General features: G+C 45.4%; 1 protein-coding gene across 1 annotated transcript; it reads left to right on the plus strand.

The window, feature by feature from the left end:
* Positions 1-8,466: 8,466 nt before the first annotated feature.
* LOC123141527 (AP2-like ethylene-responsive transcription factor PLT2) lies at positions 8,467-13,583 on the plus strand. The gene is made up of 9 exons (XM_044560640.1): positions 8,467-8,896; positions 9,012-9,645; positions 11,000-11,082; positions 11,253-11,261; positions 11,349-11,437; positions 11,554-11,627; positions 11,720-11,770; positions 11,976-12,052; positions 12,500-13,583. Exons 1-9 carry the CDS (start codon positions 8,674-8,676, stop codon positions 13,243-13,245), a joined length of 1,986 nt encoding a protein of 661 aa, XP_044416575.1. The 5' UTR covers positions 8,467-8,673; the 3' UTR covers positions 13,246-13,583.
* The last annotated feature ends 177 nt before the right edge of the window (positions 13,584-13,760 follow it).

Consider the following 13,760-nt stretch of genomic DNA (forward strand, 5'->3'; position numbering starts at 1 on the left):
GATTTTTTTCTTAAACTACACAAATATTTTTCGACACACATGAATGTTTTCTTTAAAATGTCATACACATTTTGTAATGGGAAACATTAACCTACTGGAACTTTTTTTTACATTGTATAAACATTTTCTTAAAAGTCACAAACATTAATCACAGGAATTTTCCTTTAGAAGGTCACGTTTCTTTTAATGATACAATATCATTTTTTTAGTTCACACAAACAGTTTTTTACACTGCACACAATATTTCAAAAATACGAGGAACATATTTTTATGAACTCGTGAATATTGTATTAAATATAACGTGCATTTATTAATGTCAGAATTTTATGAATAAGCGGACATGTTTTTTACAATGTATTTTTTTTAAGTCAGGTACATGTTTAAACGCATGACTTTTTTTAGATATCATATAAAAAATAGTACAAATGAAATTTTCCATACACTTTTAACATTTTTCAAATGCATGATTATTTTTTTCCCAAATTTTATGTAAAGTGTTAAATATAAAATGAATATAAACAATAGTAATGAAAAATGTGAGATAAAAATGAAAGGAAACAAAAATGTGAGTTAAAAATGAAAATAAAAATAATAAAACATGAGTGACGTTGGCGTGACGTGGCCACGTGGTTATTGGGTTGGAGCGGCCACATCTCTTTTAGGCGACCCTACACTAGGAATCGCAATGGGTGGCACATAATGAACATAAAGCCTACTTATTTTGCTTCTTATGTAGTTCGTATAGGAATCTCTAAAAGGTCTTATATTTAGGAACGAAGGGAGTATAACTTGACTGAGACATCGTTAAGTCTCAGTCGAGTGAGATCTAGCCACACCCATGAATGAATTGCAGGCATTGCTTCACTGATCCCGGTCGTGCGAGCCTTTTGTGCCACTAGCTGACCATACAATCGGCCCATCTCACCCGCATTTGTCCCCGCCTAGCGTCGGGAGCGCCTAACTCCTACCCACGCGGGGTTCATGCACGGCTGAGACGGCTGGCATCGTCGGCGCCACACGCGTAAGTCCGGTGACAAGCAGTCCAAACCGTTAGAGGTGTCGGATTGGACTAATACACGAGTATCCAACCCTGGCCCAGCCTTTTTTTTGAAACTCTCCAACCCCTTTATTTATTCATTGGAAACCAACAAAGAATCATTTACAAGCAAAGGGGAGATGGCACTCAGGGCCATATCAAACCAAGAACTAGGGGAGAAAACCTAGCCATTCTAGCTAATTCATGGGCAACAGAGTTTGCCTCCCTATGACAGTGCTCAAATCGAACCCTAGCAAGATCAGCCGACATGTGATAACAATCATCAATAATGGCAACCGCCAGGGCTGCAAATTGTCCACCATCTTGGGTTGACTTGATCAGATCTCTGTTATTAGAATTTATAACTAATATGGAACAACCATAGCTCTGCACCAGATTTAGCCGGAAGCGCAAGACCAATGCCTCTGCTGTAAATGCATCCACACACTCTCCGGCAACATTATTCCCAGCCGCCAAGAAATTTCCTGAACTATCCCGCAGGACTGCCCCCATAGTAGCATGTAAGTCATGATCAAATGAGGCATCTACATTAAGCTTAACGAAGCTTGTCGGTTGTCTTCCCCATGGATCGTCTGGTCTTCGCTTTGGGCATAGAGGCAGTCAAGGAGTTTGCAGCAAGTGCTCAAATGGAAGCCACTATTTCCTTGACTTGCTGGACATGTTCATTATGTACTAGCTTCATTTTCTCCCACCAAAGGTACCAAGAAGTGATAGCCAAGATCAGGTCTGATCTTGCTTGCCCCAACACGAGATCTCATTAGTTGGATTATTTAATAAGTAAGCTAGAACTGCTTCTCTGACGTGATCAACAGTGCATGCACGTGCAATGATATCTCCCAATCCCAGTTCATACCATACTTGCTTCGCCTTCGTGCAGAGGAATAGCATGTGTTTAACTGTCTCCCAGTCCTCACAGGTAGGAAATTTTGTGTTAACTTTCATGTGCTTATCTGCCAAGGTTATTCTGCATGGTAGAGATCCATGTAGAATTCTTTACAGAAAATTTTTAGCCTTTGCTAGGCTGGGTAATTTCCAAACTATATCCCATATTGGGTTAATAGATGCAGCAGCAGTCCATCTCTTCTGCCTCTTGCCTCATATTTATCTCTCCACACTATATGATAGGCTGATTTAACCGAAAAAGACGCAGCTTTTGTCAAGTGTCAAGAAATGAAATCATCCATCTCATAGGCTGGTAGGGGGATAGCTAGAATGCGTGAAGCATCCACATGCCAAAATGTTTGCTCTGTCTTCTTTTTGAAAAAAACATCAGCTTTATTTATTAGAAATAACAGTTACATCGTCTATAATAAAAGATACAGCATCATTCATAGGTTCCTCAAACCAATCACTAGTCACAGAAAAATTAGCTAGCCTAGCAATTTCATGAGCAACCTTATTTGCTTTCATGTTACAATGTTCAAACCTTACAAGGGAAAAGTCACACGCCATAAAATAACAATCATGGAAGACTATGGGTCAGTTTGGTTTGTGACCTGGTCCTCATGCCTAGGAGTTTAGCGATGCCTGGTGTAGACGTCTAAGTTGGATTTTTTCTGCCTGGCCAGGCCAATATGGCGATGGTGCGTTTGGTTTGGTTCCTGGACTGGTAGAGCATCAACATCCCATCGGTACATCTAATGAGGCTATTGTTTATTCAAACGTCCCATCCAGGCTGCTCTTTGCTCGTGGCAGCACGCCCAGGCGTCCGAACCCGGTGGCCTGGCCCAGGCTAATTACAATGCCTGGAGACCAGCCCAGGCTAATCACAAAAACAAGGAGTCCAGGCCAGGCACGCTCTCTTTTGCACAGGGCATCAACCAAACAACCACACGTCAAACTCAGGCGCAACTCCAAGCCAGGCAAAAAATGACGAGGATACAAACCAAACAAGCCCTATAGCCGCCTCTCCCGTTGAATGTCCTTCATTCTTCATTATGTCAACCACTTCCATATTGTAGGAGTTAACAACAAGACGATTGCATCACGTCTACTGTGCAAGTGATAAGCCAAGTCTTAAAGCCAAAGCTTCTGCTGTCAAAACATCTGCACAACAATCCATCCTCCAATTCCCCCAAAAGCATAAACCTTCTTTTGTCATCTCTAAGGACAACCCCGGTTGTGCCCCTAAGCAGGTCATGATCAAAAGAAGCATCAACATTCAACTTCACAAAACCCTTTGGTGGTCTTTCCCATAACTCTATTCTATTTATAGCCTTTGGGGATTGTGCATTAACATAGTTTGATGTAATAGCTCGGGCTCCCATGGAAGTTTGGTATGCATCTTGGGACTTTCCTTCATGAACCAACTTACCTCTGTCCCACCATAAATACCAAGCTGTTATAGCAGTCAGTTCACATACATTTTGGATGCCCAATATAGATAATTCTTGCTCTGGCATAAGAAGTAGGAACTCCAAAACTGCCTCTCCCGCACGATCGATAACACATGCTTTACTAATGGTCTCATGCAATCCTAGCTTCTCACAAACCTCTTTCGCCTTCTGACACAGAAACAACACATGTTTTGTATCTTCTGGCCCATTCAAGCATGATGGGCATATGGGCGGAACTTTCATATGTCTATTAGCAAGCGTAACTCGACATGGTAGGGTTCCGTGCAAAAGTACGCCAAATGAAAAAATTTCACCTTTGCTGGACAAGATAATTGCTAAATCTTACCCCAAATGGGATTGAGATTTATTCTACCCATACCATTTGGGTGTTGCAACTTCCTTCCATGTTGTTTTTCCCATTCCTCCAATTAAGCCGAACGAACCGTAAACAATCCATTTTTTTGTATATCTCCAAGCAATGAAGTCCGTCATGTTATGCATACGGAGGGGAATTGTAAGCACCCTTTGGGCGTCAATTGGCCATAAAGTCTATCTCACTAAGTCTTCATCCCGACAGTTGGTGACTGGGTCGATAAGATCAACAACTTTTGACAAGAGATGCCCTCTTTTAGGGGTAATAACTTTCCTATTTGCACAGTTTGGGATCCATGCATCTCTTCAAATATCAATATTTTGTCCATTCCCAACTCTCCAGATATAATCATTTTTGAGTGAATCAACTCCCGCCATAATACTTTTTGCCAAGTAAAAGAGGAACCCTTTTTAAGACTTGCATTCATTAAGTCTCCATCCGAAAAATATTTAGTTCTCAAGATGGTGGCACATAGGGAGTCATGGTTGTCAAGCGGATGACAATTTTCTTTCCATCCACTAATTTTCATAATAATACGATCAATCAAGAATTGGCATCAATCACTTTTATTCATATCCATATTTGCAGGCAAACCCAAATATTTGTCATTGAGTGCTTCAGTCATACTCCCTCCGTCCCAAAAATTCTTGTCTTACATTTGTCTAAGGGATAATATTTAGAATAGTACAGATGTATTCTCTTCAACTTTTGTTTGCTCTATCGATTGGTCGTCCCAAGCACCTGTTACCGGATCAATAAGGTCTGAGACCTTTGATAGAAGCTGATTACCCTGAGGCGTCATCGGTGAGCGAGAGGCTGATTGCGGAATCCAACATCGCCTTCGACCGTTCTTGTAGATTAAGCAGCCGGTGCCCCGCGTGCGTGCAGAGGAAACGCGCGCATGGACGCCAAAAATACAGCGCTAGCATACAGACGAGCCGGCGCTTGATTTGTTGACCATAGGCGCGTGTGGTTCGGCCCGGCCGGCTTCGTCTCGTCTTGGCCTCTTTGGACACACATAAAAAAAAGGCAATTTTTAACAATGATACTAGCAATTTTTAAGACGAACTCGAGCTAGGGAGGTAAACGTGTTTCTTCACCGTCAGATTAGCTGGTCAGCCTTTTTGTTTGTTCAACGCATGCATGCAGAAGGAGCGAGCCGTGCGATTTTTCACTTTTAACCGCTCCTTTTTGCAGTGTTCCCCGGCGCTTTGACGGTCAAAGCTTGGGCAGGAAGCACGGCAACCGAGCCCCTCCAGACAGACCCGACCTGGCGCTGAATATTCTATAGCCGGCGCGCCACGAACACTGTAGCTCGCGCCGTTGTACCGCGGCCGAGGAGGATCCCATGTAAATATGTACGTAATGTAATGTAAGCTAGGTGTGCATGCAGATGTGATGTGCGTGCATGGGGAACCTACACGGCTCCTCACACCTCACGTGCACCGTGGAAAACACCAACGCCATGGTTAGTTTTGTGTGGATGGACGGGATGCACTTGCAGAGCAACGGCTGTTGGCTCTCACGGTCACAGCAGCAGGGACGCTGCTTTGGACTAACACTCACCGACCAAGTGCTGGATCGGCGCTGATGCATGCATGCATGGATGCATGAAGTAAGATCTTCCGGATCATCATCTTCTTCTTCTTCTTCTTACAGATACATCTCCCTGTAATTACCAAAACATGTTTGATAAAACAACTAGCCGTAAGTCTATGTGTACAATTGCAGCAAATATATACTCCCTCCGTTTCAAAATAGATGATCCAATGGATCATCTAATTTGAAACGGAGGGAGTACTAGCAGCAACGATACTAGCTAGCCCAGCTGTGTGTAGCTGTTTCATTATATCCAGATAATGGCCAACACATCGCTCCTCCTAGCAGCTACTAGTAGCTAGTTGCAGTAGGATGATTAACATTCTCCCCGTAATCATGTATGGTCCCTGCATCTAGCGCTGCACATGACCGGCCGCGAGAGATCGAGGTCGACGGGCGGATCAGGCAGGCATGCATGTTCGCAGAGACGTTTAGGGCACTCCTTTAGTGCGTGGTGCCACTGTTCATCTCCTCTGGTGTGCCCGGAAGACAAGGGTGTGTGTCCTCGTAGAGGGCACAGGTTGCAACCCCAGCTCGCCTACTTTATTCCGAGTCACCGTGAGCTTTCTTTAGGGCTAACCTTTCTCGCTCTTTGGGGCTGGACGGGCGCTTATCGACGATGCCCGCCCGACTGATGCGGGGAAGACAGTGGGTTTGGATCATTTGATTATGCTACCAAGGAATGATCAAGAGATGGTAAATATAATATGCTCGGAGTGAGATCCACACTAGATCGACACTTTCAGTTCTACTCTTGCATTTTCCAGAAGAGATTTGGCAAGTAGCTACATATATTTATGCTTCCATGTACGTACATGAAAAAGAACAGACTCTACAGGCCTGCTAGGTTCCACTTACAACATGAAATCAGATTTTCGACCAGCTCGGCCTGAATTTCTTGCGGTTTGCAGTGAGCCATGTCAGTCGCAAAGTTTGGGATAGCCAGTCCAGTCCAGGCAGGTCGCACCAGCAGTCCATGCAATCCAGTGATTTGCCTGGGAAGCGGCGTATTATAAGGCGAGCAGGCCTAGGCTGCCGTCCCCTGGCCATGGCTCTTCCCGCGCGTATTCGTGTGGTGGGTGGGTTGGAACTCGCGGAAGAAGAGGGGATGGTGATGTGCACGCGCGCGCGCGCTCTCGCTCGGCACGACATGCATGTCAGAGGTCGATTTCTACAGGTGTGCGCGCGTGACGAGTTTGACCGTTCCGTTTCCCAGTTTCTTTTTCCGCGGGAATCTTTTCGCTGGATTCGTCTCCGTTGGACGGGACGAACCGTCCGCGCACGTACTATACTCCATATGCATGCACACGGGCGCATATCGTTGGCTATCGGATTCTTCTTGCCGCTGGATTAAGATCCAAGGATACGTTGGCACATTTTGAGCTTTGGACCCTTTTCCATGCATGGTATGTCTGGGATTACTACTACCTGTCTACCTCAGCAAGTCACCTCTCCATATGATAGTCCAGGACAGGCCTAAAAGAGACAAAAGGTTGGCGCCTATTTCAGTGGATTCTTCAGATAACAACGGCGCGGAATAATCAGATAAACATTTGGAGCTTTTAATCTCTAATGTATAAGAAACACGACCATATTTTTCTATAAAAAAACCTAGGACAAAAGCTTTGCCTCATCGCATTAGTTGAAGAAGAGTTTACAAACAAGAACAATCACAACCATTACATTTGTGTGACAAATATAAGTCTATATTTGTTAAGCACCGTTATGAACTTGTGTAGGTGTGTTCTTGGAGGTGTACACATGTGCTTCACCTGCCAGTTTGTTGAATAACGTGTTTCCATGTCTTCTTCTTCTCCTCGGCGGCACCTCCCGACTTTGCCTCTACCCGCTGGCCGGGTAGCCGGTGGTGAAGAGGGGCGCAGAGGTGGCTCTCAGGTAGATGGCGTCACTTCATCTTCAAGCTGGTCCTCCGGGCTTCGATCCTTCTCGAGTTTGCTCGTCGGGATGGAGACGATGGAGCTCCGACGTAGATTCCTGTTGTCTCCTTGGGACGGCGAGGATTAGGTTTCTCATCATGCGTACGCAACAACAAGATTTGGTGTCAGACACTTTAGATCGATTCAAGGGTTCAACGTCTAACAAAGGCGCTACAAACAAACATGCAAAAATATAAATGATGTACAGTGAAGTGTCACTTCATACCGTCGAAGCCCTGGTCCACTGAAATGCTCGCTGATCTAGCCAGAGGCCTCATCAAAGCCAATGAATGGAAGAGGGCAAACTCAGGAGCAAGACACCTTCGTCAGCTAGCTTCAACATGGGGACCTCATCGTTGCACCATCAACCTGTTGCCCAAAGAGGGCCTCCTATCCCCTCGCCCTGGCACGAAGGGCTTGATCCGTCGGACGACGGAGAGCTCTTAAAGCATGGAAGTTAGCTGAACACCAGACCACCGAGGAAGAAGTGACTCTGAGCACAACAACCATCGCCAGCCATGCCACGCCACCGTAAACAACCCCCATGACGACGCAATGAAGAGATCTAGGCTCGTCTTAATATTGTGATTTCACAATCATTTAAGCTTTGTATGAGATATTTACGATCAAAGCCCAATTTTGATCAACAGATGTATGTGTTGTATTCTGAAACAGGTGAATATATGTTTATGTGACTTAACAAATCGTAGCTGATCTTACTTTTTGATTCCTTTTCCTACTTCTTTTGTACTTGTAACAACTTTCTTATTGTTATTTGTCTTTTTTTTAAACACTATGGACGCGAATACTCATACATACGTACGTACACTCATCCCTACGAATGGACACACGCACACCCTATTCCTATAAGCACCTCCGAGAGACTGAGCCGGCACATCATCTTTGAGATTGACGAAGTCGCCATAGACGCCTTCGTAGTCGATGGGAACGTCTCTTTCCACTGAACGCACATCAACGGAAGGGCTGAAATAAATCCAGAAACATGCGAGTCATGACTAGTAGATCTACACATGATTTATTTTCCATGGAAAACTGTTTATATATCCTATAGAGAACCAAAAACACAACTACCACCACGGTTACGTTCTCATATAAATACTTACCTCTCCTAGCACATTTCCCCCTTCTCTCATGTGGCCAGGATATTTTTCTGGCCACTGCTGCACTCTTCTCACATTGACCCAAATGTAGCTAGTGTTCTAGGTGCTTCTCAAAAAGGGGTATACCCTCCTCCCCTATCAGCTTCCACCTTACCTCGCCAATGCTTCCAGTGCTCTGATCAGGAAGAAACCAACTATTAATCTATCGCAGCTAGCCCCGCGGGCTGTTCTATCAATCGGCCATCCCAGAATGGCTTCTGGAAACGACTGGTTGGGGTTCTCGCTCTCCGGCCAAGAAAACCCACAGCCGCATCAGGATAGCCCGCCGCCCGCCGGCATCGACATCTCCGGCGCCAGTGACTTCTATGGCGTACCCACGCAGCCAGCTCCCGACGCTCAACTCGGCGTGCCAGGTCATCAGCCTTCATACGGGATCACGGAGGACTTCAATAGGGGAGCTCATGAAACCCACGGTGAGAGGAAGAAGCTAGCCAGTTTGCCGCATGCACTCCGATCCAATGTTATCTAAGCTAGCTTGTATGTAGACTTCTCCCGTTCAAGGTTTCTTGTTATTTGATGTGGCTGTAGATTGGAACATGAGGGGTGATCTGGACTATAACGGCGGTGCGTCCGAGCTCTCGATGCTCGTCGGGTCGAGCGCAGTCGGCGGCAAGAGGGCGGCCATGGAGGCCGAGACCGAGCCCAAGCTTGAGGACTTCCTCGGTTGCAACTCGTTCGTCTCCGAGCAAGATCAGGCCGGCGGCTTCTTGTTCTCCGGAGTCCCGATGACCACCAGCAGCAACAGCAACACCGGGAGCAACACCATGGAGCTCTCTATGATCAAGAGCTGGCTCCGTGACAACCAGCTACCCCAAGCGCCGCACCCGCAGTCGCAGACCGGGGCGCCCGCGCAGCAGCCGCAACCCCACGAGGAGATGGGCACCGACGCGAGCAGCTTCGATCCGCGGGGGAGAAACGGCGCGTTGGTGGTGGCGGGGAGCTCGCAGAGCCTGGCGCTCTCGATGAGCACGGGTTCAGGATCGCACTTGCCAATGGCTGTGGTCAGCGGCAGTGCCAGTGGGGGAGTCTCAGAGAGCACCTCCTCGGAGAACAAGCGAGCCAGCGGCGCCATGGATTCGCCGGGCGGTGCGGTAGAAGCTGTCGCGAGGAAGTCCATCGACACATTCGGGCAAAGGACGTCGATATATCGAGGTGTAACAAGGTCAGAACATTATATTATTACTGGTTGATTTCTTCACATTAATTTGTTGATCCATGACGTAGTTACTAGTTAGTCCATTCCAAATTGGGCTAGTACACTAGCATTTTAAATTGGGCGATCAATCTAGCGAGGAACTCTTTAAACAGACATACGAGGTCTATATGCTAGTCATGATAATGCAAGCTACTTTGATTTTGCGCTTCTAATTTGGTGATTATTTGAGGACATATATATAATTTGTTGACCGAGAAAAGTTGACAAATCGACTTGGTTGTTCATATCCAATGATTAATATATGAACATCTTATCTGGCGACTGTTCGCTGGGAGAGGGGTGGCAAACGAACCACTTTTGATGGCAGTTTTAGTTTTGAAACGAGATCAAATGGTGACAGTTTTAAATGAAAAATTGTTTCCTCTAACAAAAACTGCTATGTTGCTCAGAAGAAACTGCCATCCCTCACAACTAAAATTGCCAGTGAAATTGTTCGCAAATGCCATCCCCTCCTGGGGAACATTCGCCGGCTAAAGGGGTCCTTAAAATACACTACCATTTTCCGTTCACCAGTTAGGTAAAAGGCGTTTGCCTCGCTTTATAGATAAATCAACCACCACATCCGTACAATAAAGCTCAAGTATAGAAAAAATAAACATAAGCCTGTTGTGCCACAAGCACAACACAAACATGCCCTAATAAAAAGAAAAAGATAAAGTCACCAAGTGGCTGGTAGATCAATGGCTAGGGGGTGGAGCAAGACGCGTCCTGCCGCGATCAGCACGTCCATCATGCCGCCTAACCGATCAATGTTCAGGTATATATTACTAAGAAGTAATATGTAACTCATTGGCTAATTCAGAAACAAGGATTCACAGTGGAATTGAATTTCTTGTTCATACGAGTATACGACATGATTCGTACTATAGCTACGACTTAGTACTTACCACACAATTTGCACTGCAAAGTGTTGTTTTTCTTCTCCAGAACTCTTATGATATCGTGTACACTAATCTACACCACTATAACCCGGGCGCATCAAAATAAGAGGTGTAACTAATTTAACTTTTCTAGCTGACCCAACACAAATAAATAGTGTGGATCTTTGCTTTTCTCTGGATATACGCATAATTTTTTATATAGAGATCTCTTTTATAGACCTCTTAAAACGAATGTGTTTAAATGAATAATGAATACAAAAGTCATATAAAATGGGAAAATGATGTTTTTTCCTCTGATCAACATATATACTCTGGCACATACATGTGCATTAGAAATTGATTATTTTTTTAGCGCCAACATGCACATTTTGAAAGTGCTAACTATATATATTCTTATGTTCTTCAATATTCATTTTCAGACATAGATGGACAGGCCGTTATGAGGCTCATCTCTGGGACAATAGCTGCAGAAGAGAAGGGCAGAGTCGCAAGGGCCGACAAGGTAATAAAAATGGCTATATACCTATATACTTCCTCTTTCTCTCCATTGGACAACAATATATATACGCTTGATGTGCTATTTAAGCATTATATCTCGTGTTGCATCAACACTCTACATGACTGCATCACCATCGCCTCTGGGAATGATACTGTATCGTCCTCGACAATCAGTTTATCTTGGTATGCTCACCTTACTCTGTGGCCTTTTTACGTTGCAGTTTACCATTTTAATTATTCCACCTTATGATTGTGATCATGAAACCTTAGGTGGCTATGACAAGGAGGACAAGGCAGCAAGGGCTTATGATTTGGCAGCACTCAAGTATTGGGGTACAACAACAACTACAAATTTCCCAGTAAGCAAGTTCTGATACTTTTTTTACGGATGATTTTTCCTTGCATTGCTATTTTTGTATCTGCAAAACATCTCAAGCTATTTTTATTGGAATATAATAGTTTTTTACAATGGCAGATTAATACCTACGAAAAAGAGGTGGATGAAATGAAACATATGACTAGGCAGGAATATATCGCATACTTAAGAAGGTACTATTGCTAGCCGATGTTCATCTCATACTGAACTATCACAGGAGTAAATGGAATATTGCACTATCAATAACTTGATCCAACAAATGCAGGAATAGCAGCGGATTTTCTCGTGGTGCGTCAAAATATCGTGGTGTAACTAGGTATGTTACTAGGTAATTCAGTCTGTTATGTTTTACAGCTAATAATTTATGTCATGTGGAAATAGCTAATGTCCGATATGTACTCTTATAGAATTAGTAGGCATGCATGTAAGTAAACATGTATGTTACATAGTTATCCAAATGGTTGTTATATCTTTATTCAATGTTCTAAGTTCTAACTATATAAGGCTGAGATCTTTACCAGGCACCATCAGCATGGGAGATGGCAAGCAAGAATTGGGCGGGTTGCAGGAAACAAAGATCTCTACTTAGGCACCTTCAGTAAGTTATGATCTGATATAATCAACCCTCTCTTCCGAGCCTATCTAATTGCTAGACTAATGAAGGTCCTTAAGACTAAATTATGACTAGTCATAGTGTTATAGCTCCAAGATCTAAGTCATCAACCAGTACTTATTTAGTTATTTTTTCTTGAACTCTTCGTCTCGTAGAGCTGAAGGTTAGATATTCTATATGTTGCCCTATGGGGCAATAAAATAGTGGTCACTGCATTAACTATGTCCCAAATGTACCTTTTCAAGTTTTTGTCTCAAAGTTGTCTAAGAAAACCTTGGCATGGAGTCAAGGGCAAAGTTGAAAACCCTAGTGATTTGAATCACACACTTGCATCCTAGAGCCGCCTATGTATAGCTGCATGCATGCAATATGAAACGTACATCGTCACAATACATGCATCCTAATCGTGCACATCCTCTCGTACGTCCGTAGGCACCGAGGAGGAGGCGGCGGAGGCCTACGACATCGCGGCGATCAAGTTCCGCGGGCTCAACGCCGTCACCAACTTCGACATGAGTCGCTACGACGTCAAGACCATCCTCGAGAGCAGCACCCTGCCGGTGGGTGGCGCGGCTAGGCGCCTCAAGGAGGCCGCTGATCATCCGGAGGCCGGCGCCACGATCTGGCGAGCCGGCATGGACGGCGCCATCATCTCCCAGCTGACCGACGTCGGGATGGGCGCGTACGCGTCGTACCACCACGGCTGGCCGACCATCGCATTCCAGCAGCCGTCGCCGCTCTCGGTGCACTACCCATACGTCGCCCAGCCGCCCCGCGGGTGGTGCAAGCCCGAGCAGGACGCCACCGTCGCCACGCAAAGCCTGCAGGACCTCCAGCAGCTGCACCTCGGGACCGCCGCTCACAACTATTTCCAGGCATCGTCGAGCTCAACGGTCTACAACGGCGGCGGCGTCGGCGGGTACCAGCAGGGCACCGGTGGCAACGCCTTCTTGATGCCGGCTAGCACCGTTGTGGATGAACAGGGGCACAGCAGCACTGCCGCCAACCAGGGAAGCACCTGCAGCTACGGGGACGAAGAGGGGAAGCTCAATCTTGGGTACGATGCCATGGCGATGGCGAGCACCGGCGCCGACCCATACGCGGCGGCGTCAACTGTGAGCATCGCGAGGGCGAACGGGTACTCCAACAACTGGAGCTCGCCGTTCAGTGGCATGTGATAATGGTGAAGAGGGCAGAAGCTAGTAATAGCGGGATTAATTAGCTAGCTAGAGAATCGAAGTTAGGTCAGGGGTCTTGCTCGTTGTTGCGTTTCGGCTCAGGGTTCCGGCTTAGCTCTTCTTGGCCGGGTGGATGACACTCGTAAAGGTGCTACGCATGCATGCCTTCTGGAAGCTGGTAATGGCAAGTCAGGATAGGTAAAGCTTGTGTCGTTGTAAGTTAATTATCCTGACTTGCTGTTAGTTTTGGGTAGTTTCAGAAGGATCAAGTTAATCCCTAGAGGACAAAAGCTGATCGTGCGATGGCAATAACTTCGTAATTCCAATGATTCGACTTACTTTGGCTTTTCATTTAGTTAGAGCATCTACATCCGACATATGAGAAACGCGTCCGCCGAAAGGGCCTATCACCCTTCAACCCCATACCTCACTTAATCCATATACTATGTCATGCAACTCAAAAGTTACATACTATTCCCTCCCTTCCTTTATATAAGGTGTATTTGTTTTTTAAA

The sequence above is a fragment of the Triticum aestivum genome, chromosome 6D (assembly GCF_018294505.1).
Source record: "Triticum aestivum cultivar Chinese Spring chromosome 6D, IWGSC CS RefSeq v2.1, whole genome shotgun sequence".
Lineage (NCBI taxonomy): Eukaryota > Viridiplantae > Streptophyta > Magnoliopsida > Poales > Poaceae > Triticum > Triticum aestivum.